Source organism: Barbus barbus (genome assembly GCF_936440315.1).
Source record: "Barbus barbus genome assembly, chromosome: 30".
NCBI lineage: Eukaryota > Metazoa > Chordata > Actinopteri > Cypriniformes > Cyprinidae > Barbus > Barbus barbus.
In genome coordinates, this window is record NC_136758.1 from 7,538,776 (window position 1) to 7,564,965 (window position 26,190).

The window sequence follows — 26,190 nt, forward strand, 5'->3', positions numbered from 1 at the left end:
ATAGATAGATAGATAGATAGATAGATAGATAGATAGATAGATAGATAGATAGGAATTACCCATATTTTGAATTTGCACAATTACAATTTTAGTCTGTACATGTTTAGATTTGCCTGTCTCTTCTATTAATTGTAATGTATTTGTTCTGAAAACTCAAAACAGAAGTCTATATAAGGCTATATGGTATTTGAGCTCAGCTATTTTCAGATTCATGATTCATGGAAATTGTACTAAGCAATCTTAGTCGTCCTGCTACTAAAGCCTGTGAAACTCATTGAGCTGCAGCTCAGCTCAGCAGCTCGCTTTAACTTATTGCACACTCATTAGAGTATTCTGTCAAGTGCTTCGTAGCTTATTATTAGTGTAATGCCCTCAGTGCTCTCTTTAACTATACTTCATATATGTGTATATGTGTGTGCAGTGGCTTATAGGGGACAGAGAGAGCCCATGTTCCCCTGCATGCTCCAGAAGTCACGGCAAGCCTGTGTGTGGGTCAGACGGACGCAGTTATGATACCAACTGTGACCTGGAGAGGGCGAAATGCAAGGACCGCACACTCACCCTCGCCCACAGGGGCAGATGCAAAGGTCAGTGGACATCAGACTTTGTTGGGTGAGAATTTATGAGGAAAAAAGTATCATATGAAAACAAGCCTTATTATCACATGCATTTTAAAACATTAAAGGGATACTTGAGGCAAACATGAAAATTCTTTCATCAATGGAACATCTTGAGAAATGTTTTTGGTGAACTGGCCCTTTAAGCAGTGTACAGTCCATTTAATACAATGTACCTCTATACCTCACAGCCTCATTTTCATTCCTGTCAAGAAAACTAATCCTGAAAGAAACTTTGCTTCATCCATAATCACATACTGTTTGACTAGGTATTATATGTGATAAAGACCTTCTTCAGACATTCTATGTACAACCCGAATTCTGGAAATGTTAGGACGCTTTTTTTTTTTTTTGAATAAAATGAAAACTAAAAGACTTTCAAATCACATGAGCCAATATCTTATTCACAATAGAACATAGAGAACATAAATGTTTAAATGGAGAAAATTTACATTTTTATCCACTAAATGAGCTCATTTCAAATGTGATGCCCGCTACAGGTCTCAAAAAAGTTGGCACAGGGGCAACAAAGGGCTGAAAAAGCAATAATTTTTTTAATGATTCAGCTGGGAGAACATCTAGCAACTAATTAAGTTAACTGACATCAGGTCTGTATCATGATTAGCTATAAAAGGGATGTCTAATGATGGGCAGAGGCTCTCCAATCTGTGAAAGGGTGCGTAAAAAGATTGTCTATCTGTCATTATTTGGAATAATGTCAATGTCTCATCATCTACAGTGCATAACATCATTCAGAGAAACTGGAGAAATCTCTGTGTATAAGGGACAAGGCCAAAGACCTTTGTTGGATGCCCGTGGTCTTCGGACCCTCAGACGACACTGCATCACTCATCAGCATGATTCTTTCATTGACATTACTAAATGGGCCCAGGAATACTTCCAGAAACCACTATCGGTAAACACGATCTGCCGTGCCATCTACAGATGCCAACTAAAGCTCCCTCCTCATGCAAAAAGGAAGCCATATGTGAACACGGTCCAGAAGCGCCGTCGTGTCCTGTGGGCCAAAGCTCATTTAAAATTGACTTTTTCAAAGTGGAAAAGTGTTCTATGGTCAGACGAGTCCAAATTTGACATTCTTGTTGGAAATCACGGACGCCGTGTCCTCTGGGCTAAAGAGGAGGGAGACCTTCCAGCGTGTTATCAGCGCTGTTCAAAAGCCAGCATCTCTGATGGCATGGAGGTGCATAAGTGCATACGGTATGAGCAGATTTTTAATGCTGAAAGGTATATAAAGGTTTTAGAGCAACAGATGCTCCCCTCCAGATGCCATCTATTTCAGGGAAGGCCTTGTGTATTTCAGCAGGACAATGCAAAACCACATACTGCAGCTATTACAACAGCATGGCTTCGTAGTAGAAGAGTCTGGGTGCTGAACTGGCCTGCCTGCAGTCCAGATCTTTCACCAGTTGGTGCATCATTAAATGAAAAATACGTCAAAGATGACCACAAACTCTTCAGCAGCTGGAAATTTATATCAGGCAAGAATGGGACCAAATTCCAACACCAAAACTCCAAAAACTCATAACCTCGATGCCCAGAAACATGAGGGACATGAAACAATGAACAAGACAACAGGAAATAGGAACTATAACTTTAAAATGAAAGCACAAAAAAGAATAAAAGGCCTGCTTCAAAAACAAAATAAACGAACAAAACTAAAACATAAGTTACCGTAAACTTGTCCATTCTTTGAGTAATTGTGTTACGTGATATGCATTTTTTATTTATTTATTTATTTTGCGATTTCAGGTAAAAACTGGATGAGGATAGATCAGCCTCTTCCTGCGCCCACACTTGTTTCAGAGGTCAAAGAGCTGACAGGTATGAAAACCTACATACACACTCAAGATTCTTCCAACTTTGCACCCTGAGACAGCTTCCCGATTTGCATATTTCTGTACTGTGCACTCAAGTACTGATGATTTTATTTAGGAGCAGTGTTGGGGAGAGTTACTCCGAAACTTTCGTCCTTCATAAAAAAAAAAAATTGGATCAGTTTCGTTACTCTGCGTTTCATATCCGTAGCAAGAATTTTGATAGGAAAGGATAACGAATACGAAAAAATGCATACAATAATTTCGGACTCAGTGTGCAAGGACCTTTATATTTACTTTTTATGGAAAGTAATGGGTTACATTACTTTTACTGATTTCTCTCAACATGGTCAATAAATGGGAAAAAGTAACTGACATTATTTAACATATTATATTTTCTGGTAAATTAAAAAATAATGCATTACTTTACTAGTTACTTGAAAAAGTAATCTAGGTAACTTATGTTACTTGTAATGCGTTAAAGCAGTGTTCAAGAGGTAGAAAGAAAGAATGATTAAGACTGTAGTACAAGAATGTAACAGCATGCTAAAGCTAAAGTTTCACAAATGCTATTGCATAATTCTAATTATATAAATAATTTGCATGCATTCAACTGTGATTAATTCATCCCAATAAATCATGCAATAAATCATAATTTAACAGGGGTTTACAAAGATAAAGTGGTTATTCATCTGGTCATGTAATTTCATTATGTATGCCCCCATGAGGTGATCCGCTCCATGTAAAAATAAAACAGCTTTTATAAAGCTACTGATATGACAGGAGTCTTCATCTCATGTGAGTGTACATGATTTTAAACATTTTTGGAAAAAGTACTATTCATTTCTTTGTATAAAAGTTGTTATTTACACTTTTAACTTTTAATTTAATTTAAAACTGCACTGGCACTTTCGGCCTCACATTCCTCACAATTTATTTCTTTTTTGAATTGGTACGCAGTTTTGTCATTCACATGTTGGCATGAAGGTGGCTGATCTCAAATCAAGGCAGCAGAACACATCTGTGTGCGTGTCAGTCTAGAGAGAATATACAGTCCCCAGAGCATTAGAGAAAACTACCAAGGAAGTGCGTATGCCCACTGGTATGCATGTAAGTTTTTGCAGCCAGTGTTCACATGCACAAAGACAGATTGACTGGCTTTAAGTCAAGGTCAGTCTGCATCATCAATTTCTTAGACTGGATTGTGTTAAGCGGTCAGTTAAAAGTGCCAGGAATCATAGGCAGAGGATGAACCAACTCCAGAATAGTAGTAAAAAAGAAGAGAAGTAAAAAGTAGCCTAATGTTAGTGTAATCTATTAACTACACAAATCATGAACCCGTTGTTTTAGGCAAGCACCAGATGTGGGTTTCATGAAAAATATTTTTAATATGACTGAATTTGTATTTAAAGGGATAGTTCACACAAAAATTACATTCCTGTTATTAAATACATTAGTACTCTCATGAATGTCAAGGACTGACACGGAAGAAAAGAAATGGTTGAATAAAGTTGTTATTTTTGTTTTCTTTGTACACAAAAAGTATTCTTGTAGCTTCATAAAATTAAGGTTGAACCACTGATGGCACATTGACTATTTTAATGATGCCTTTACTACCTTTCTGGGCCTTTAACATGGTAGTTACATTGCTGTCTATGTAGGGTCAGAAAGCTCTCGGATTTCATCAAAAATGTCTTAATTTGTGTTCCAAAGATGAACGAAGGTCTTACGGGTTTGGAACGGCATGAGGGTGAATAATTGACCTTTCACAAAAAATCCGCCTTTGCGAACGGTCAATTTATGACAAAATTTTAATTTTTCGGTAAACTATCCCTTTAACTTCATCACAATGTAATAATAATTTAAAAAATCACATTGCTCCTCTTCCATCGGCTAGTGGGGCCCATCTTCCCAGCGCTGCGAGCTGCTCCCGTCAAGAAACAGTATGAGTCCTCCCGATCAAGCACCCCAAATCACGCTGTTCCTCGTCCATCGGCCGGAAGGGCCCTTTCACCCGGCGCCGTGAGCTGCTCCCGTCGGAGTTTGTATGGGCCCTCCCGGTCAAAAGACTGCGTTTTTTTCTGAAACACCAGCCCGCCAAATTTCTGGCGCTCATTTTGGGGGGTTATTCGTCGGACGGCTGTCCTTTTGCTATGTTGCTTTTTGGGGGTTTCCAAAATTCCGAGCTTGGAGCCCTCCCGTCGGACAGCACACCAAATACACAAACTTTATTCTATTTATTATATGTAGGTGTGAACTCATGAACCACATTGTGTGTACATCTGCACATTGTTGTTAATGATGAGAGCATATGCGAGAGTGTAGAATGCTCGCACTGACTGAACAAAACTCCAGCATTTCAGCGATGACTAATCTGAATGCCTCTGATTGGCCATTCATAGAATGCATTCATAAATAAAGACCATGCATTCATAAAGTCAACAGAATATTGTGTGATTGGTTATAATGTGCAACATTGTAAAAACTTGTAAAAATAAATACGATGCCATGAGGAGATCTAAATTAATTGCTGGAATCGACACTTTTCTTTTCATTTTCTTTTTTATTCAGGTTGCATACAGCTGAATAGGAACTTCGGTTAAAGCATTATCATATTATTATTTACAGAATGTAAAGCCTATATACAAACTTCTTAGGTTACATATGTAACCCCAGTTCCTTGAGGGAACGAGACGCTGCGTCCGAAGACGCTTTTGGGAATGCCTTCAGCGTAACCGCTCTGAATACAAGTGAATTCTGTCCATTGGATGGTCGAGACGTCACGGTCGAGGTGACGTAATGACCAGCTGGTACAAAAGCACGTGTGGCAAAACCGGCATCAGCCTCTGGAATGAAGCAAGCTCTGGCAGGGATGCCGGAAGTGTGGCATCGAGACGCAGCGTCTCGTTCCCTCGAGTAACTGGGGTTACATATGTGTAACCTAAGACGTTCCTCTTCAGCAACTTGAGCTGCATCCAAAGACGCTTTGGGGAACGAGATATCCACGCTGCCAGACTTCCAATGTTGATGGCATCCACAATCCACCGACTGAGGGTCTGCTTGGAAGCAGGAAGACCTCTCTTAGGGGGACCATAGTAAATTAGCAGTTGGTCCGCCCTTCTCCACAGGGCAGCTCTGTGGACGTATGTGTCCATTGCTCGCACTGGACACATACAGTTAAGCCTTTTCTGGTCAGGCTCCCGAAACGGAGGAGGACTGAAGGCCTGCAGTACGACAGGCTGGGGCGTGACGCAAGGAACTATGGGGATGTACCCTGCACGAGGGTACAAAAAGGCTTTGGCTGTGCCGGGCGCAAAGTCCAAGTGAGTAGGGGCCACTGACAGGGCCTGCAGATCCCCAACTCTCTTCAGACAAGAAATCGCCAGAAGAAACACAGTCTTCAGGGTGAGATGGCGATCAGAGATCTCCTAAATAGGCTCGAAGGGAGGCCTACAGAGAGCATCCAATACCACAGCCAGGTCCCAAGGAGGAATCCGGGACCGTACTGGGGGCCTTAGCCTCAGTGCACCACGGAGGAAACGTGTAAGGGGGTGTCTACCCACCGACTGTCCACCAAGAGAGGCATAGTTGGCCGAAATTGCCACCACATAAACCTTTAAGGTGGAGTGGGCTAACCCTGCGGAGAGTCGAGCCTGCAGGAACTCCAGCACTGTACCAACCGGGCAGTTAACTGGGTCAACCTCGGTTGAGAGACCGGAAGCTATGAGCTGTGCGCCCTCAGGGGCCACACCCACAGCTTCCATAACTCCGGGCGGGGGTGCACAAGGGTGCCTCCTGCCTGTGAGAGGAGATCTCTCCTGATGGCAATCTCCCATGGAGAGCCATCCAGGAGAGAAATCAGGTCCGAGAACCATACTCGGCCCGACCAGAGCAGGCCTACTAGCAGCAGCCGGACCCCATCCCGGCGCACTCTCTCCAGAACTCCAGGGAGCAGAGCAATCGGGGGAAAGGCATACAGACAAAGCCCCAGTGGAGCTGGATGAACTAGAGAGTATCAGAGGGGACATTGCGCTGTCTCCCGAGTAGCGAAGAGGTCCACCTGTGCCTGGCCAAACACTCTCGGTGTGAAGCATCCATTCCTCGGGCCACGGCCCCTGTCTTGACAGGATGTCTGCTCCCACATTGAGATGCCCAGGGATATAGACTGCTCTCAGTGAGAGGAGTTTGCCCTGGGACCACACAAGGATCTGGTTCGCCAGCCTGTTCAGGGGGCGCGACCGCAAACCTCCTTGGTCCAAACCTCCTCGGTGCGCGCCAACACATGGTGATCTCTTAGTTCTGGGAGAAAGTGTTTCAGAGCTTGAAACCCGGCCAGCATCTCCAACCGGTTGATGTGCCAAGATGATGACGACTCCACAGACCGCGGGCAGGGTGGCCACTCATGACCGCTCCCCAACCAGTGAGGGACGCATCCGTCGCTAGCATTACGCGGTGACAAGGAGCTCCCAGTACCGGGCCCTGAGACAAGAGTCAAGGTTGTCTCCACATGTCTAAGGCACGTAGGCACCGCAGCGTGACCTTTATCATGCGAAGCGGGTTTCCCTTCGGGCAGAACCCCTTAGTCTTGAGCCACCACTGTAAGAGTTATCACGTTGGACACAGCTGCCATCAGACCCAGCAGTCTCTGAAAATGCTTGACAGTGAGTGACTGGCCTTCTTTCACTCTCCTGACTTCCTTGAGGATCGACTCGATCCGAGAAGGGGACATACGACAATCATCGATGTAATTCAGTATGCGGATGCCTCGTAACCGCAACGGAGCTACACGCGGCATCCACACACTTCGTAAAAGAGTGCTAGGCTGAAGGGAAGAACCTGATATTGGTAAGCTTTCCCCCCAAAAGCAAACCTCAGGAACTCCGTGTGAGTGGGAAGGATGGAGATATGGAAGTCTGCGTCTTTTAGATCAATCGTGACAAACCAGTCCTCGGACTTGATCTGAGATACTTACCTGTTTGAGTTTTGATCATCTTCAACTTCAGTCTGCTGACTGAGTGGTTCAACTTATGCAGATCTGAAAATGGGACACAACCCTCCATCCTTCTTGGGAACTATGAAGTACCGGCTATAGAACCCGGACTCTCTTTTGTGAGGAGGGACCACCTTGGTGGCCTCATTTCTCAAGAGAGTACTCTACTTCTCGTTCCATTATCAGAGCCTGCTCGGGGCCCACCAGAGTGGAATTCAGTGGCCCACCCCGTTGAATCGAGGCGGAAGAGAACCGAACTGGATTCTGTAGCCTCTCTCTACAGTACGCAGGACCCACTGTGACACATTCGGCAGTAGTTTCCACCCTGCGAAATAGTCTACTAAGGGAACCAGTCTCTCCAGACTTGCCTCTGGTGTAATCGGAGCAGCTAGTTCGTAGCTGCTCCAGAGACCCCCAAAAGGCTCGCTGGAGATCGCTGCGCCCTGGCACACCATACGTGGCAGGGTTAGCAGATCGACCTCTTGAGGGCACTGGGGCGAGACGGCACCGTGTGCTGCGGTGATCGCCACTCTTCCCCAGCAAGGGCTATCCTCATAAGCCCTGGGCCGCCAGCCTCAGGGCTTCTTGGCCGAAGGCACGGAGCGACAAATCAGCAGTTTTGCAGAGCTCGGTGATATCCTCCACACTAAATCCCTCGCCCTCGTCTAACTCCTTGAGCAGGTCAGCCTGGTATGCCTGCAACACCGCCATGGTGTGCAGACACGAGCCAGCCTGACCTGCTGCCGTGTACCCCTTGCCCACAAGTGTCGACGAAGAGCGCAGCGGCTTGGTGGGCAGGGTCGGAGCCTTCAGAGTCGATGCCGCGTCGGGGAACAGATAGCTCGCGAGCATATGTTCCACACGCGGCATCGCTCTGTAGCCGCGCTCACTCATCCCCATTACATTACCATAGTAATCCGATGAGGGGACGAAGAGGCGGGCCGAGAAAGGTTTTCCCCCAAAAACATTTTTTGGGAAAAAAATGCCGGCTCCGATGTGGAGATGGAGTCTTAAACCGCAGAAAGCGCTTGTCCAACTTGCCTCTCTGCGGTTCGACATGACACTCGGACGGCCAGTCGAGATTTAACTTGGCCATGGCACGAGTGACCACCTCCACAAGCTCTTCATATTGGGGCGAAAGAGAGGGCGCAACGTCTTCGATGTTTCCCATGTTAACCTCCTCAGAGGAAGACAAGAGAAATGCAGAGGCCACTGCCCGAGGGGAAGAATCCGCACAGCGGGCTTCCAATCTCGGGGAGCGGTCATCGGATCTGACAGGTGAGGACGGAGATAGAGACTCACTCGTCTCCGATTCCTCCATCAGATCGCGCTACGAACCCCACGAGCACCGCCACCGCCCCGCCTCGGCGGAAGCAGGGCCAGCGCCGCGGGGAACACTGACGATGGAGTGAAGCATAAGCAGAGGGAGGCTCTCGCAGTACGGGCAGTCAGCACCCTCGAGAGCCGACCTCCACATGCCTCGCTCCCAAACAAACCACACACGAAGCTATGTGTATCACCTGCACACATAAAACGTTTGCAGGGAGGGACACACTGCTTGTACTGTTTCCTCTCGCCCTCGTGCTTAGCCTTATACTGGCTTTTAGACATGATTAGACAGGCAACACCAAATATGACTCACAGAGACACAGAGCGCTAGCTGAATGACAGAAAGCTGACGCCGGTTTCATCGCACATGCTTTGTATCAGCTGGTCATTACGTCACCTCGTCCGTGACGTCTCGCCCATCCATTGGACAGATTTCACTTGTATTCAGAGCTGGTTACGCTGAAGGTATTCCCCAAAACGTCTACGGATGCAGCTCGAGTTCCTGAAGAGGAACCAAAAATTTGGGTAAATTTGGGGTAAATTTAAGTAAATTACTGATTTGTAAAATACTAAAATAAATTGTCTGGATGGCTTTTTTCTATATATTCTACACTAAAAAATTACACAAAAAATGTCAGAATAATAACTGATTTGTTTGGGGTTTGTTTGTTTTTTTACATGTCCATAAGTCTTGTTATCAGGGGGTAATTGTAGCCCACCTGCCTCTCTCTCCCAATCGGTCACAAACTTTACAGATACAACAGGCGTTTTTTATTTCTGCATCATGGATGATTTGAGCGCATCTGCTTTCAGACATGCAGGGCAGATTTGCAATTTGTCTCTTTGTGTGCTTGATATGCTTACTTCTGACTCTGAGTTCATATGCTAACGTGTATTTGAAAGCATATTGCATATTAAAGCATATTAACTGTGAATAGCTTAAAAGACAAAAGTGTGAAAATGATTATGTGGTTTTTAGCCTCCCCACATCTTGAGTGCAGTCCAGCACTGAGGTCCAACTTGTAAGCATTGTTTATTTGTCTTAGAATTTAGAATGACTAAATACTTTGTTTTCATACAAAATGACCAAGTGCTTACATGCTGGAACATGACACTCAGCTTTGACATTTCAAACTTCATATTTTCCATCCTTAGAAGTTTCAAGATTAAGAATCTTCATGATGCATTTCTTACTGCAAGTGATGAGGTTTCTTTCGAAGGCTGTTTAATGCGATGAATTTTCCAATAATCCTATCTTCAGTAATGCTTATGTTAATTGTTTTCAGGATTTCAGTGGTCATGAAAATATCAAGCTATTTTAAAATGGTGATTTTCAAGACGGGAATACTCACATACATTAATAATATCTTTAAAAAGTCATGGAAATGGCATGGTCATTTCCATCAACTTTTTCTAGTTGTTCAGATCTAAAATATAATTGGTGTTTGTGAGTCAAAGTTCTGTAAAATTATTTTTTGAAGGCCATTCAAAATACCTATCCTGTAATCATGAACAACTGGAAAGGTCAATGGAGTTCATTGGTCAAAAAGTTTGGGAAAAGTGTGGGAGTGTGTTTGGTGTCTTAGTTTATGTGAATTTTCCCATGATTTTCCCTGATGTATAATTCAGTGTATGTGTTTCCTATATTTTTTCCCCCCTCAAAGCAACATATAATGAATTCAAGGTATATTTTACTAAAAGTTCTCTCAGAATCAAATCTATGCCATTGACATTTCCTAGCCTTATGTACTAAACGTATCCATATTATAGCAAATATTGTGAACGTCACGATTGTCAAGCGTGTGTACTTTGACATATTTGTATCTATATTTCAGAAGCAGGCCAGACGAAATGTCGGACTGAGAGGATTCAGGCTCTGGAACAGGCCAAGAGGCCACAGGAATCAATTTTTATCCCAGAATGCAATGACGATGGAACATTTGCCCAGGTCTGTCAGAGTTCCGGTCCGCTGCACTTTATGTGTTGATTCTGACATCCACGAATCCTAAAGTAAACCTACCTAGTGAACAAATTAGCCTTCCAATATCTTCCCCAGCCTCCAAAAAAAAATAGCACTTCCCTGTGTTTCTCATCAGTATGGCCGTATAGGGAATTTGAATGGAAAGTGTACATTAAATCGCATTTATAGACTCGCAGCCTCTATTTTACCTGTGCCTTACTTTGTTAAACAGCGATCATCCAGTCTGCCTAAGCTTTTAATGCCTCATCATTTATGAGAGCCATTTTTCACTCTGAATAATTGTATTCCCCCAGCGCAAGCGCCGGGACGTTTTGTGTGGGTCGTCCAGGAGATACAAGAGCGCTTACTGGAATTTCCTCTCACCTCTATCCGTCTGTATCTCCTCCAGGTCCAATGTCACACCCTCACAGGATACTGCTGGTGCGTGACGACAGATGGCAAGCCAGTCAGCGGCTCTTCTGTCCAGAACAAAACGCCAGTGTGTTCAGGTACTGTATGTATGCAGATAGTATCTCTAGACTGTTTGCTTGGATTATCGCTTTGTGTTTAGGTCGTACTTAAAAGCAGAACCGCAAAACCATAAGGTGCCTCGGTCAAGAAGTTGTGTCTGCAGTCCATCACTTTCAAAGCCATTAGACTTTGTTTGATTTAAATTGTGCTCTTTGTTTTGATGGAGTCAGCGTGATGTTAAACTCTAGCCACCACTCTGTTTAGTTTACTTCTACTGTGTTTGTGCATGGAACCAAGAGGTGATGGATAATATCCTGGAGGACTTACGCTGACTCTGAAAGTTCATCCATTTTTCTCTCTACTTTACGGTTTCTGCATTTCTGCTTTTCTCTCTCTATGTCTCTTTCCAAATTCACACTCAATCAGTCTCTGTCTTCATCTGTTTCATTCGCAACCATTTTTTCCTTCTTCTCCATCATTGCTTTCTCATTCTCTCTTCATTGTATAACTGCTTTCAGCGCAGGGTTGGAATGAGGGAGCTTTTCTCTTCGTAAATGAATGGGAACACTTTGCTCTAATGGCCATGATTGTTCTGTTGGAGATAACACCACCATCTCCTGCCAGAACTAGATTACATTATGATTGGAGCACCTGGTTTTAGTTATTTTTTCCTCTTGTGTGTCTTGACAATTTATGGTTACATGCCATCGTGTGCTTACCTAACTCTGATACTACATTTCACCTAGCTTTCTGGATGGTCCGTCCAGCTGTCACTTGTCAGTTCAGTTCATCTGTAGCTAACTGCAGAGACACCTGTGACTTTTGGTAATTTTTGCCTGTTCCATATAATTAATTGTTATATATATATATATATATATATATATATATATATATATATATTTTTTTTATTTTATTTTTTTTTTTTTTAACCATTTCGGCACCACTAGTGGCACCAAACAGAATTGCAAAATATAATTACTGAGCAGGTTTCCAAAGAGATTTCCCAAACATTCTTCTATTGTATGGATAGACAGGAAGTCCTGCCCCCAATCCATGCTGTTGTTTAAGTCAGTTTTACTATATTGGGCCACTCAAATAAACAGCAATGTGTTGTTAGCAACACAGGCTTTGATTAGAATAGCATACTATAATACTAATTTTACTGTAGTATGCAGTGTGCACAGTACACTACAGTACTACTACACTTGCCAAAATACAGTATAACATCCCACACTGCAGTGCCCCCAACTTTACCTTCCATTTCCTTTGTGAGAAATAAACTGGAAGAAATAGAGTGCTGCAGTGTTTATGTATTTTTGTAAGCCAACCCGAAGTTAGCATCACCCTGGTTCCCTCCAAAAACCCAATTAGATTTTCCCATTGGATAATTTTTGACAAGTCTTCCAGTCTCTTCTGACAACTCTTCCAGTCTTTCCTGAAAGTATGAGTTTGAATAGTTTGCAAGAACGCAGTTTTAAACATTGTAAAAGTGAGTAGATGAGTTTATCTGTTCAGCTTTATGATGTTCAAAGGGATAGTTCACCCAAAATTGAAAACTCTGAAGACCTTTGTTCATCTTCAGAACACAAATTAAGATATTTTTGATGAAATCTAAGAGCTTTCTGACCCTACATACAGTAGACAGCAACACAACTACCATGTTCAAGGCCCAGAAATGTAGTAAGGACATCGTTAAAACAGACCATGTGACACCAGTGGTACAACCCTAATTTTATGAAGCTACAAGAATAATTTAAAAGAAAACAAAAATAACGACTTTATTCAACAATTTATGTAGCATAAATATCTTAATTTGTGTTCTGAAGATGAACGAAGGCCTAACGGGTTTGGAATGACATTAGCGTGAGTAATTAATGACATAATTTTGTAGCCACTTGTTTGCAACCACTTTCAGCAACCAAGACAAGGAAAATCTTTCAATTTAATGGGGCATTACTCATGAATTTTGGTATAGAATAAATTGTGAAGATATCTTGTGTTCACCACAGACCTTATTTCAGGTATATAACCAAAATTCCCCCCAAATAAATTGTTTAGCATTGTTAAACATACTACTTTTCAAAATTAGCAGATTGTAATGTGCACTGTGGAGCATGTTAGATTCCCATCTTGAGTGTGTCAATTAATGAAAGGCTTGCAGTATAGTTGTCTCTGCCCATTTTAGCTGGAATTATTGAAAGTATTTCAATATCTAATAAGTTGCTTAACTGTCTAGTACTTGTTTAGTACGTTCCTAGATTTTCTCTCTGCTGCTTGTTGCCCAGCATAAGATTCTAAATTGCAATTTTAACATTGTTTCATTCAAAAGTAAAAGATTTACTCTGAAGTGTCAACCTGTGGTGTTTTGCAACAACATCACACCCAAATGAATTATTTGGCTTCAGCCTTGGCTCAGTGTTCTACATCTCATGAATGTTCAAAAGATGGACCAGTCCTGTCCCAGAAATGAGTGAATCCCATGAATCACCACTTAAGTGAAATGTCTTGCACACGTTTGCAGGAAACTTCCGTGAATTTATGGGAACTCATGCTGGGACAAGTGGATTGTCAGGTAGTAAATTTAATTCCAAATAGCCCTTTTGTTCAAAGTTCTCTTTCTCTCCAGCATTTTAATTGGTTTGACTGTCTAATCTTGAATTATGCATGCCTTTAATCCTGAGCATTTGCACGTACTTGGATCAATGTGAATGTTGATTGTTTGTGCATAACTACCCCCTCCTTGATGCATTTTATCTTTTTTTTTTTGTCACACTAAAGTGTTTTATTCACGGATACTCAATCCTGGAGATCTGTCTTACTGCGGAATTTAGTTTCAATACAAATCAAACACAACAAGATATTTATTGTGTTTGATTTCAATACAAATCAAACACAATAAATATCTACACCGATGTCTACACAGGTGACTCCAGTCATGAAAACCATATTGAAGTACAATTACAAACAGAAATGCTTAAAACAATTGCTTAAAGACTGGTATGTTAGTAAAAGGTTGGAACTATATTCTGCAGGAAGGTGTGTCTACAGTACTATTGGCAATAACAATAACAGTAATTAATAATAATATAATTCATAATAATAATGGATGTAAATAATTGTAACCATTTTTGTGGTGATTTTCACTACTTAAATAAAATAGGTAGCATTGCACACCATTTTTCCTTGTGGTGTTTTTTTTATATTTCTTTCTTTTTTTTATCTGCTATGAATGAATGCACTCAACACCTGGAGAAACTTCATTTCTTGATAATAATAACATTTCAGCATTTTCAGCAGTGAAAATGTGGTTTCAGATTGTTCTGGTGGATTTTTGAAGGGTCTGTTAATTGTTTTTCTTGAACTGATTCATGTTTCTCTTATATGTGTAAGTTAAGATGTTACAATTATCACTTGTATTTTGTAATCTTTTGTATGACTTTTCTAGTGCATGCTGTGTTCCTACAAGTGCAAGTTGTACATATTTTAACCTGCTCTCCCAAAGTGAAGTGGTTGCCGTAATGCATTGCAAAAGTTGAGTAAACATTCTGCTCTCTCTTCAAAGGGTCAGTAACCGATAAGCCACCAGGACCTCCTAGCTCTGGCAGAAAAGGTGAGTTGGATTTTGCAAAAATGTGAGTGTGTGTGTGCTTATGTATGAGAGATATTGTAAGCTAACTAATCAGGACACTAAATTACACTATTACTAAATGTTGTGTTTCTTGCTCATTTTATTTATGTAAGATTAAATGTGTCCACACATTCAAAAATACGTCAACTGTTGCCTCGTATTTCTCTGACATGTTCATTGGCCTGACTCTGACTCAACTTTCTGTCAAGCTTTTACTTCAGACTTAAGTTTCTCTAAGGACCGTAAAGGATGAAAACCTATTCCAGTTGTTCCGTTTAACAGCCAGTGAAAGAACTTAGCACACATCAAAGGCTGGGCTTTGCCAAAGCCCCACCGGTCTCTGTTACAGCACTGAAATCTCAAATAGCTAATATAGATGTTAACAGCAGCAATGGCTGGCACCTACTTTTGTGGGCCCTAACTCAGGAAAGCCAGATTGTCATTTACATGCCTCGAGGGTGGTGTATAGGGGTTTGAGACTGCGTTTAGGTTAGTATCGCAGGGGTGGGAGAAGACAGTTTTTGGTATGGAGTTTGCCTGTGTTCTTTTCAGATCTTGTTTCACCTCTTCTGCGCTGGGCTGCACTTAAGACAAAGTGCGTGTGAAACAGATGTTTATGTCACCAGCAGGTGGACGGTGGTTGTGTGCCACTGTATGTGAGTCTCTAAAGTTCACTGTAGGGTTACGATTAAAAATCCCATTCACATTTTTGATAGCATAATTGAATTTTAGCAATAAATACAAAGTTGTAACATGAAACTCTAAATGGCAGAGGCCCATGGGTCTAGCTCAATCTGACATAATCACATCATTATTCACACAGTGCAGCTAATTGGTTCTTTTTGTATTAGCAGACAATGCGCTTGCTGCTCAACAATCCAATATTTGGCTTGTGCTTGCTGTAACAGCTGCAGCATGCTTCAGAAACCCTCCACCTTCCCCAGCTCCACCTGTATCCACCCATCTGCTATGGGGTGATTTCATGTATGTTATAAATGGGGGTTATTTTATAGATGTTGCATGTGCAGCAGCAGTGTTTTCTACATGTTGACAGCAGCATGTTGTGAATGTATTGGCAGTAGCAAGTCTTGGTTCTTGCTCTGCCGCAGCAGCAGCCGCCACGTAGCAGATGTATTCCACCAAGACCAAGACCAAATACATTAACTTTGCCATATATATTACCATGCTACACTCTCAGAGAATTGTCATGACAGAACTAAAAACCTTTTTGAGAAATACCTACCATGAGTTGTGAGGTTGTTAAATGTAAATAATCTTATCATTATTGTGTTTTAGGCTTTAAAGCTACAAAATCACATGTAGTTAGCTATAGAGAACGAGTAGCTTAACTAGCCTGCTAGTTCATAGTCTGCTAGTCTAGCTAGTCCATAAACAACTGACTGTGAACTCATTGTAAGTTTTTTTTTACAAGCTAGTGGAGGCTAGCTAGGTTACTTCTTCGCTAACTAAATACATAGCATATCGATTAATCTGTAAAGTGTGTGTGTGTGAGTGTTAAAGGGATAATTCACCCCACAAAAATTAAAATTATATCATCATTTATTTACCCTGATGTTTTTCCAAACCTGTATGATTTTTTTTGTTTGTTTGTTTGTTTTCTGCATAACGCAAAAGAATATAATTTTGAAACATTTCTCAGTGTTTGAGCTATTCTCTAAAGCCTAAAACACGGTAGCGATTTAACATTTGCGGCAATTTAAATTCGCAAAGGATGAAGGAATTAATTCCTCCATAAAAGACACAATAGGGTGCTTTTATCTAATTTGTAATTACACTGAATTGCATGTTATGTTGAAATTCATCTTGAAGCTGGTTGGTTTGATTTACAGTGTACAATTTTCTTACAGAAATAAATGAGTGGCTGTCACTGTTGCTCTTAATGACAGCAAATTCACTGACTCTGATGTAAAGATATCTTTAAAAATAGCTTTTAACAGTGGAAGGATCATATTACTGCTGCTGCTATCTTTCTAAATTACCCATGTTTATATAAAAGACAGGGAATAATAGAGTTCACTTTCAGAAGGTATATCATAATCATTGATTTTTAAAGGATTAGTTCACTTTTAAAAAAACTTTTGCTGATAATTTACTCACCCCCATGTCATCCAAGATGTCCATGTCTTTCTTTCTTCAGTCGAAAAGAAATTAAGGTTTTTGATGAAAACATTTCTCCATAAAATGGACTTCATTGGGACCCAAACAGTTCAAGGTCCAAATGACAGTTTCAGTGCAGCTTCAAAGGGCTTTAAACGATACCAGACGATGAATAAGGGTCTTACCTAGCGAAACGATTGGTCATTTCAAAAATAAATAAAAAAGTTTAAGTTTTATAAGCACAAATGCTCGCCTTGCTCTGTTCTGTGATGCGCGTTCATGACGTCACGTAATACGCAATTACGTGGAAAAGGTCACGGTTGAGGTAGGCGGAAGTACCGAGTCAGTAGGCTTTTTAATATTAAAACACCCAGGATACGCACACGAAATGGGCATTTTAAACGATAAACTGACACAAAGACATTTTAATATGTGTATATGGTCCTCCTTCCGCACATTTGTAAACTTCCGCCTAAGTCAACCGTGACCTTTTCAACGTAATTGCGTATTACGTGACGTCATGAACGCGCATCACAGAACAGAGCAAGGCGAGCATTTGTGCTTATAAAACTTAAACTTTTTTATTTATTTTTGAAATGACCGATCGTTTCGCTAGATAAGACCCTTATTCATCGTCTGGTATCGTTTAAAGCCCTTTGAAGCTGCACTGAAACTGTCATTTGGACCTTGAACCGTTTGGGTCCCATTGAAGTCCATTTTATGGAGAAATGTTTTCATCAAAAACCTTAATTTCTTTTCGACTGAAGAAAGAAAGACATGGACATCTTTTGGATGACATGGGGGTGAGTAAATTATCAGCAAAAGTTTTTTAAAAGTGAACTAATCCTTTAATGCAAACATGGTGGACAGGAAATAAATAGTGTCACGTTGACTGTAATTTAGTTCAGTGAACTACATGTATTGTATGAACTGGTTTCACTGCCACCTTATTGTGGCTTTAGCACTATGGCTTTGGCCCCTCGACTACCAGGGCCTACAATGCTGTGAGCCACAAGGAAATCAGCCAGAATGCAATAGAGCATAAGTGGGTAAGTACCGTAGGATATTTGACATTTCTCAACTATCATGACAAATTTGAGTGTGTTAAATCATCTACTATTGACTTGTTATACAACTGAATTACCATTTATCTTAACAGTATGTATGTAAAAGCTAATTTATGCATTCTGGTATGTGTGTGTGTGTGTGAGTGGATGAACATTGTTATTTATCTGTGTTTTCTCACTTGTATTTTCTCACTTTGTATTTACTATCCCTCACCCACTTTGTTTTCTGTGCTATTGGCCGGGCCATGTGCAAATCCCAATCATTCAACAGTTGTGGAGAGTAGATTGTATTAACCTCAATAATGGTAGTCTCTTTCCGTTTTTTTCTCACCCTCAATCCAGATGATGGCTCCAAGACCACACCAACCATGGAGACACATGTTGTCCCAGAAGGTGAGGGTAAGTTTGGACCCATGCAACACAGGCAACACCACAAACAACCTACGAGTCTTGCATTTATGGATATGACTGATATACAAGTGCAAATCAACTTTATGTTGCATTTTAAACAGAGATTACAGCTCCAACGTTGTGGATTAAGCAGCTGGTGTACAAAGAGAACAAACAGAACAGTTCAAACAGTAGGAAGTCAGGTGAGAATCTCTATCTATCTATCTATCTATCTATCTATGGTTATTGTCCATTTGTAAATCAAAAATCTAATTCAGTTGTCACGCAACAAACATGCCTGTCAACAGCTGATTTGATTCATTATACATTCAAATAGAAAGAAAATCCCTTAAATCTATTTCCTTCATAGACGACAGAAATATTTCAAAGCATCGCCATTGCAGCATCCAAGTCTGCACATTCAGGCACACTTGATTGTGCAACAGTTCTGTTCCAGCTTTAGATTTAATATTCAGCATGTCCAGGAACGAGAAACCTAACACCAGTCGAATTACGGCGCCCCTCTTTCTCTGTTTGTCTCAACTCTCCTCTGTGTAATTTGTTTAGCTTTCTGTGTCTCCTTTACAATTTCCTTCAAATGAGTCGAGCACCCTCTGGGCATGCTCAGTCAACTCCGTCAAGCTCTGAGAGGTTTTTGGGCAGTGCGGTTGAGAGATAGAGGGATCTGAATTTTCGTAGCACTGGAAGAGAGAACATTCTCATGACTGAGAAGTGTGTGTGTGTGTGTGTGTTGTGTACGTGTGTGTGTGTGTGTGTGTGTGTATGCGCAGTTCCAGTGGTATTCCTTTGTGTACTTATTGCCTGTGTGGCCTATAATTGGTAGACACTGAAAAATAATCTATTTATTTCACCAGAAAAAAATAATTGACAAAATTTTGACAAAAGATTTTCTGTGTTGAAGGAAACACTTACCTTGAGCAGACAAGTTGTATATCTACTCTGACAAGTCTTTGGAACGCTTCAGAGTCTCCTCCTGTGACCAATTAGCATCTGTTGCACATCAACACTCTTCAACAAGAATAGATCCACGGTCATCACAAGGGTGCTTTTGGTGCAGAAGTGACGGAGTTGGCATCAGGCTCCACCATTGCTGCTCTTGGGAGCGTGTGTGGGATCTGGAGTAAATTGAAACACTGAGATGTTGCTTTTGCTGCTAAAGTAAATCTCAGAGAAAGCCAAGTTTCCATCTCTCAGTGCATTGTGGGTGGTACGCATCAGTTAGATCTTTCACACATCAACTCGTGCAGTTATAAATGTGAACATGCTCATCTAAGGTGAGGTAAATGGCGTGCTTCTATGGTAATTGTGGTTGTGTTCTCCATTAAACAGAACAAGCATAATTATCATAGTGTGCCCTCAGATTTGGGGGTGGCGGTATTAAGGGTTTGAACTAGCTACTGTATACAAATGTCTCTGTGGCTTCGAGCGCAGATAACACTTGGCAAAACAGATCTGTAGAGTTACAAAGACACAACAGGACTTTTAAAAAAGGCTTTTAACCCCAGGGTGACTTTACCTACAAGTGGAGTTTTTTCCACAAACATCGCTCTTTGTGCCTAAAAATGATTGAACTGAAGAGATTTGTTTTTCAATCACATCATTTAAAAAGATCAGCATTCATTTCAAAATAATTAAATAAATAAAATCACATTTTCCAACCTCACGCAAAGTTTTAGGGTCACAAACACCTGGCACTAGGGGACTAGTATAGGCCCTCAATCTAATACTCCTACTGTAATCCTTCTGCATTGTTAGTCACAGTGTGGATTTACTTATTATTTGAAAAAATTACTGAAATTCTGGTAGTATCACTCGATTTCAGTGTTATCTACTATAACTGAAAAAAAAAATATTATATGTGATATATTATTACATTATATTAAGAGAATTATTATTATAATTAAATGCTGTTTCTTTCTGTCAAATAAACTTGCCTGTGTTTAAACAATATGGCAAAAAAGATACTAATCCTTTAAATATGATTTCATAACATGGAAATGTAACAACATAACAGAGGTGAAATGTAGAACTGAAAAGACACAATTTTAATAATATTTTTAAATAATTTATTATTATTATTTTTCCCCATATTATTCTATAAAAACCTATATTAGTATTCTATAAAATGTAATGATGACTAATGCAGACATGGCTAATATTTCAATTTAAATTTGAATTTCTTTCTTTGCATTTTCTACATAGTTAAATCTGTCTATATAGATTATGTTGTATGCATCTGAAAGTCTAACTATCCACCTTATTTTTAATGTAAGAGTGGGCGCAGCCTTTTGAATGTGCAAGGCTATTTTTACCTGTACAAAACTGTTTACCTCCGCGTTGTAAAAGAAGGTGGATGTGACTAAGTTCTGTATCCTATTAATTATGTAAGTAGTAAGTCGTGGAGACACAAATGAGGCACAAATGATTTTCTCAGAATGATGCAATATGCTAAATCATTTTGGAAAAAGAGCATCTGCTTTATGGCAAATAACCAATGCACATCACATGCCCATGAAGTTCTTAAATGATTACGCATTATTGGCCCATCTTCTGTGAGAAACAACATATTTGTATTTCTTGATATACATCAAAACCCACTATTGGCCAATTCTCATGAAGCAAATAAATGCGAAGAAGTTAGAATACTTCTAAGGTTGAGGAAATGTTTGACACCAGTGTCTATAAACCTTTCTATCCCCTCTGTGTAGAATATTAAAGTTTGAAAAGAACATGGTGCCCTCCCCTCCTCTTCTGTTACTTTATGAGCAACGAACGCATAGATCCAAGAATGGAGTGATTACTTACCCCACAGCTGAAAACAATTGGAGGGACAGCAGAAGAAAGAGAGATAGAAAGAGAGAGTGAGATATATGCATCTAAAAGAGAAAACAAGAGAGAGAGAGAATGCTGTGTTTATCGGAGGCTGATAAGTCTGAGTTTCAAGCTATTTTGTTTGGCCAGATCTTGGCACGATGAAACGCATGAGGCTCTGATTTTCAGCGTGATAGTGAAGAAATCAGCAGAGTTTACCTACAACATACCGTGCATAAACTAATCAATACCATCCTGTAAACATTGAAAGGGAACCACAGCAAAGCATTCTGAGGAGCACTGAGCAATGAGGTCTCACCTCAGCTGTACTCTCACTTATGTCTGTTTGTTTAAACAGAACCCATGCAACTCACTTCTTGGAACAACAAGGGACAAAATGCATAAAAATGACTATATTCTGAAAAGAGAAGAGGGTCGGATTAAGTTTTACGTGCAGATTTAAAAAAAAAAAAGCATAACAAAAACGTGACGTAAATAGGACTAATGGGATCTGAGACTGTCCATCCTTTTCTGTCTTGTTTTATTGTATTAGGGCGAGAGAGAGAGAGTAAAAAAACAATTTTCTTTTGGGAATCCCAGCTGCTTGGCGCCAGTATACCATCGCTACAGTAAACAGTGCTAAATAATTTAGATATGAAGGAACCTTGGCGGGAAGCATAGGAGTCATGGACTTTGCCGTGAACACTTGAGTGTGGATTGTGAGCCCATCTCTGAATAAAAGGACATATTAATACTCTGATGGCTAACTCTCCCCCGTTCCTTGTCTTTGCAGTCAGGTTCCACTTAAAACACCCCAAGCCTTGTTCCCGATCACGCCAACGCTGTCAGTTCTCTTACCAGAACTATTTGTAATGAAGACAAAAGCAAAAACAGCAGGATTTGGTTACACTGAACAGAGTTGTAGCTCATGGTTTTCATTTTAAGGTTCAGACAAACCCTAACTGGGTAGTGCCGTTCTCCTCTGCTTAATTCTCGTATACTCCAGATCTTGTCCTACCTCAGTAGAAACGCACATGCCCTGCCCCCATCTGCCATTGTTTAGAAAACAGACTCATGTTATTGGTTGAGCCACAAGTTCACACAACTCAAACAAATGCATTGATTTTATCAATTAATATGGACTGTTTTAATACATTAAAAAATAACACATTTGATGAAGGATCCATTTTTTACTTTTACATTATGTGAAGATTATTATTTCCAGTCCAGGCTCATTGGAAATATGTGCTTGTGGCAACCTTTCTGCAGAATGATATTACTGTTTTTGTACATTTTGCGACACTTTTAAAGTGAAATATCCAGTAATTGACATTAAAGCACATTCAGTTCACCTTCAGGAACTCAAGCTGTGTCAAATGCTTTGGGAATGTCCTGGTGAGCCCACGTTCTGAAGCATGTGTGAAATCAGTCCAATAGCGAAGCGAGACGTCACGAGCGGGGTGACGTGAGCAATCAGGAAGCTTAAAGGCGCATCCGGCAAGTGCACATGTTAACTTCATGCTCTTCAGCGAGCGCGTTTGTGGTGTGTGTGTGTGTGTATGCAAAAGAACTCAGTCAGTCAGAAATCCTCTGTATAGCAAGCGAGAAATACTGTACAATGCCTAAGTGTAAATCAAAATCTAAAGAAGTGGCGAGCGGACGGCATTTCAAGTCGTGTGTTCCTCTCTGCCCACGCTATCGCTCAGGTGAGGATACACGATATGTGCGCCGTCTGTTTGGGAGCGGAGCATGCCATGCCATTCTCCCGCCCCGTGTACTCCACTCCAGCCAGTCTTCGATGAAAGCGGCCAGGTTCGGATCCTGCTGGCATTCGGCCCCACTGTTGGCACAGCAGTGGCTGTTTTCTTGGGGACCGCAAGTGGATTTAGCGGAGGGATCTGAGACAGGCTCGCCCTTATCTCGGTCCTCACCCACTAGATCCACAGCTCCCTCTCAGGGATTGGAAGCCCGCCCCACATTTTTTTTTCCCCCGGAGAGAGAGCCAGGCGCTTCATCTATCTTTCTCTTGAGGAGGTTGATGTGATGAGTGTCAACACGGAGGAGACTTCGGACTCACCACCACAGTCCCTTGCGTATGAGGAGCCATCGCCATTCCATGACAGCTCTCGTGGCTATGAAGCGACACCTGTGGTTGAATTTGTCCAAATTACAAGACAAGGACAGATTCTTCCTGCTGGATGCCCCGCTGTCGCTTTTTGGCCTCTTCGTCAGCACAGTAGACACTGTCGTGGAGAGGTTTCAGGAACCGAAGAAGCAGGTGGCGGCATTCCAGAGCTTCCTCCCTCACCGTTCCCTGGTCTTTGGGACTGCTGAGTGGGAGCAGCCCCGGCCATCCAGCTCCTCATATCGCCAGACCCAGAAACAGAGCGTCACGACCCATACCCCCCCCCCCCCCCGCAGAAAGACCAGGGGGTGGGGCGGCACTCTTGGTCAGGGTCCTCAAAGCAGAAAACAGATCTGCGGACTGTTATTATGTCTAAGAGGACATCGGCCAAGCAGTCCTGACAATACCATCGTCAGAACCCTGAGGGCAGCCCACCCTGGGGAGGAGAAGTACACACCTCAGTATATGGTGCCCGATCCTCTTCAGTGCCCTCAGGGAGCTTCACTGATACCCCTGCCACCCCCGGTGCTTCAGGGCTCAGTGGGCTCCCACGAGCAAATTTTGGGCTTGGGCTGGATGCCATGGTACAGGCGTGGCTGAGGCTTCGTCTGTACACATTTCTCCCGATTGCTCTGCTCCCAGGAGTTCTTCAGAGAGTACGCCGAGACGGGATCCGTCTGCTGCTAGTAGCCCCGTTCTGGCCGGCCTGAGTATGGTTCTCGGACATGGTATCCCTCCTCAATGGCTCTCCCCTGGAGATTCCGATCAGGAGGAACCTTCTCTCTCAGGCGGGGGGCACCATCCTTCACCCCTGCACAGAGTTATGGAAGCTGTAGATGTGGCCCCTGAGGGGGCACAGCTCATAGCATCCGGTCTCTCAACTGAGGTTGTTGAGACTATACTCCAGTCCAGTGCTCCCAACACAAGGAAACTGTACGCCTTGAAGTGGAAACTTTTCGCTTCTTGGTGCGGACAGTGACTGTAGGAGCCGTCTGACCAACCAATCAACTGACCGGTTGGTTCAGTTCTGGAGTTTCTGCAGGAGTGATTCTCCACAGGGTTATCTCCCTCCACTCTGAAGGTTTTACATAGTCAGTGGGAAGACCATGTGTTAGACGTTTCCTCCATGGCACCTTGAGGCTGAGACCAGTACAGTGCACCAAGGTGCCCTCATGGGACCTGGAAAAGATACCTCAGACAAGCTTCTCACACTTAATACGATCTTCCTGCTTGCTATATCCTCGCTGAAGAGGATAGGGGACCTTCAGGCACTTGCTGTGTCTGGCCTGGAGTTTGCCCCTGGCATGGCTAGGGCATTCCTTTACCCGAGACCCGGGTATGTCCCTAAAGTGCCCACATCCTCGCCAGGTCCCATCGTACTGCAGACCAGGAAAGACTCAATCTGCTGTGTCTAGTGTGAGCACTGGACACTTAAGTTCACAGAGCTGCCCAGTGGTGTAAAGCAGATCAGTTATTCGTTTGCTTTGGTCCACCTAAGAAAGGGGTTCCAGCGACCAAGCAAATCTCAAGTCGGTGGGTGGTTGAGACCATCATACTGGCCTATGAGTCCTCTGGCCTCCAGTCACATATAGGAGTCAGAGCACACTCGACTAGGGGTATGGCGGCCTCCAAGGCCTTATCAGTGGGCGTGACCCTTCAAGATGTTTGTGCTGCGGCAGGCTGGTCCTCTCCTCACACATTAATCCGGTTCTGTAGTCTGGGCCTGACATCTACCCCAGGGTCCCAAGTTCTCTCGTCTTGATGTGCTCGCAAGATACACACCAGACAGGGACTTGTTCGTATGGCGCAGTGGGTATTCTTGTTCCCAAAGCGTTCGACGCAGCTCGAGTTCCTGAAGGGGAACATCTGGAGGTTACGTATGTAACCATGGTTCCCAGAAGGGAACGAGATGCTGCGTCTCCCTGCCATACTCCCTGCATCCCTGCAGGTGCTCGCTTCCGCAGAAGCTAACATGTGCACATGCGCCTTTTTGCTTCCTGGTTGCTCAGGTCACCATGCTCATGATGTCTCGCTTCGCTATTGGACTGATTTCATACATGCTTCAGAACGTGGTCTTGCCAGGGCGTTCAACGCAACATCTCGTTCCCTTCGGGGATCCATGGTTACATACGTAACCTCGAGATGTTTTATCTGAAACAGATCAATGTGAATCAGGCTATGTTTTATTATATCAATTGTTGTATATATTGTGGTAGTTTGAGAATGAAATATTCGGTGAGTGTCCCTAAAATGTAAAAGCTCTATTACATTTGAAAAAAAAAAGTACTACCTACACTAAATCTTACCTTAAACCTAAAAAATAGTGGTAACGAAAGCAAACATGAGATGCAAAAGCTGTTGTTATTGTACCAGTTTATCTGTTGAGCAAGTTTACCACATAAAAATAGCTACTGTATATATGCTGTATGGAGCTGGTTATGTGAGGCATAACATCAATGTATTAAAATGTTTTAATGTATTATGTATTAAAAATGTTTATTTTTAATACATAATAATTGTTAATTGTTGTAAAGGTACAATTTTGGAGTACAAAAATGTAGGTAGAGGCATGTATTTCCAGTGAGCATGGGTTGGTCTTATATTGAAAAGATTTCCCTTTTTAACTCTATGTTCTATAACAGTTGTTAACAAATGATAATCAGAAAATGTAATCTGGTAATTTACAAATTAGCTTTATTAAATGGTTAAAAAAATGCACTTGTCAAATGGTTATAATTACCCAATTTAACATCAGAAATAATACTGGTCATATATATCATTTTAAAAAAAGTTAAAATGCGTCTTTCATGATGAGTCTACATTTA

The 26,190-nt window shown here is 41.9% G+C and overlaps 1 protein-coding gene across 10 annotated transcripts in view; it reads left to right on the forward strand.

Moving 5' to 3' along the window:
* The window catches only part of LOC306850588 (SPARC-related modular calcium-binding protein 1-like), a 62,495-nt gene that overhangs the window by 18,997 nt on the left and 17,308 nt on the right, over positions 1 to 26,190 (forward strand). For 5 of the 10 annotated variants that reach the window (XM_079386293.1, XM_079386287.1, XM_079386289.1 and 2 more), the window contains exons 2-9: positions 422 to 587; positions 2,391 to 2,462; positions 10,610 to 10,722; positions 11,144 to 11,243; positions 13,727 to 13,777; positions 14,768 to 14,815; positions 18,328 to 18,417; positions 18,531 to 18,611. In XM_079386293.1, coding sequence (XP_079242419.1) covers positions 422 to 587; positions 2,391 to 2,462; positions 10,610 to 10,722; positions 11,144 to 11,243; positions 13,727 to 13,777; positions 14,768 to 14,815; positions 18,328 to 18,417; positions 18,531 to 18,611 — 721 coding nt within the window. The remainder of the gene's footprint in view (positions 1 to 421; positions 588 to 2,390; positions 2,463 to 10,609; positions 10,723 to 11,143; positions 11,244 to 13,726; positions 13,778 to 14,767; positions 14,816 to 18,327; positions 18,418 to 18,530; positions 18,612 to 26,190) is intronic. The other 5 variants (XM_079386286.1, XM_079386290.1, XM_079386291.1 and 2 more) reach the window with 3 other exon arrangements.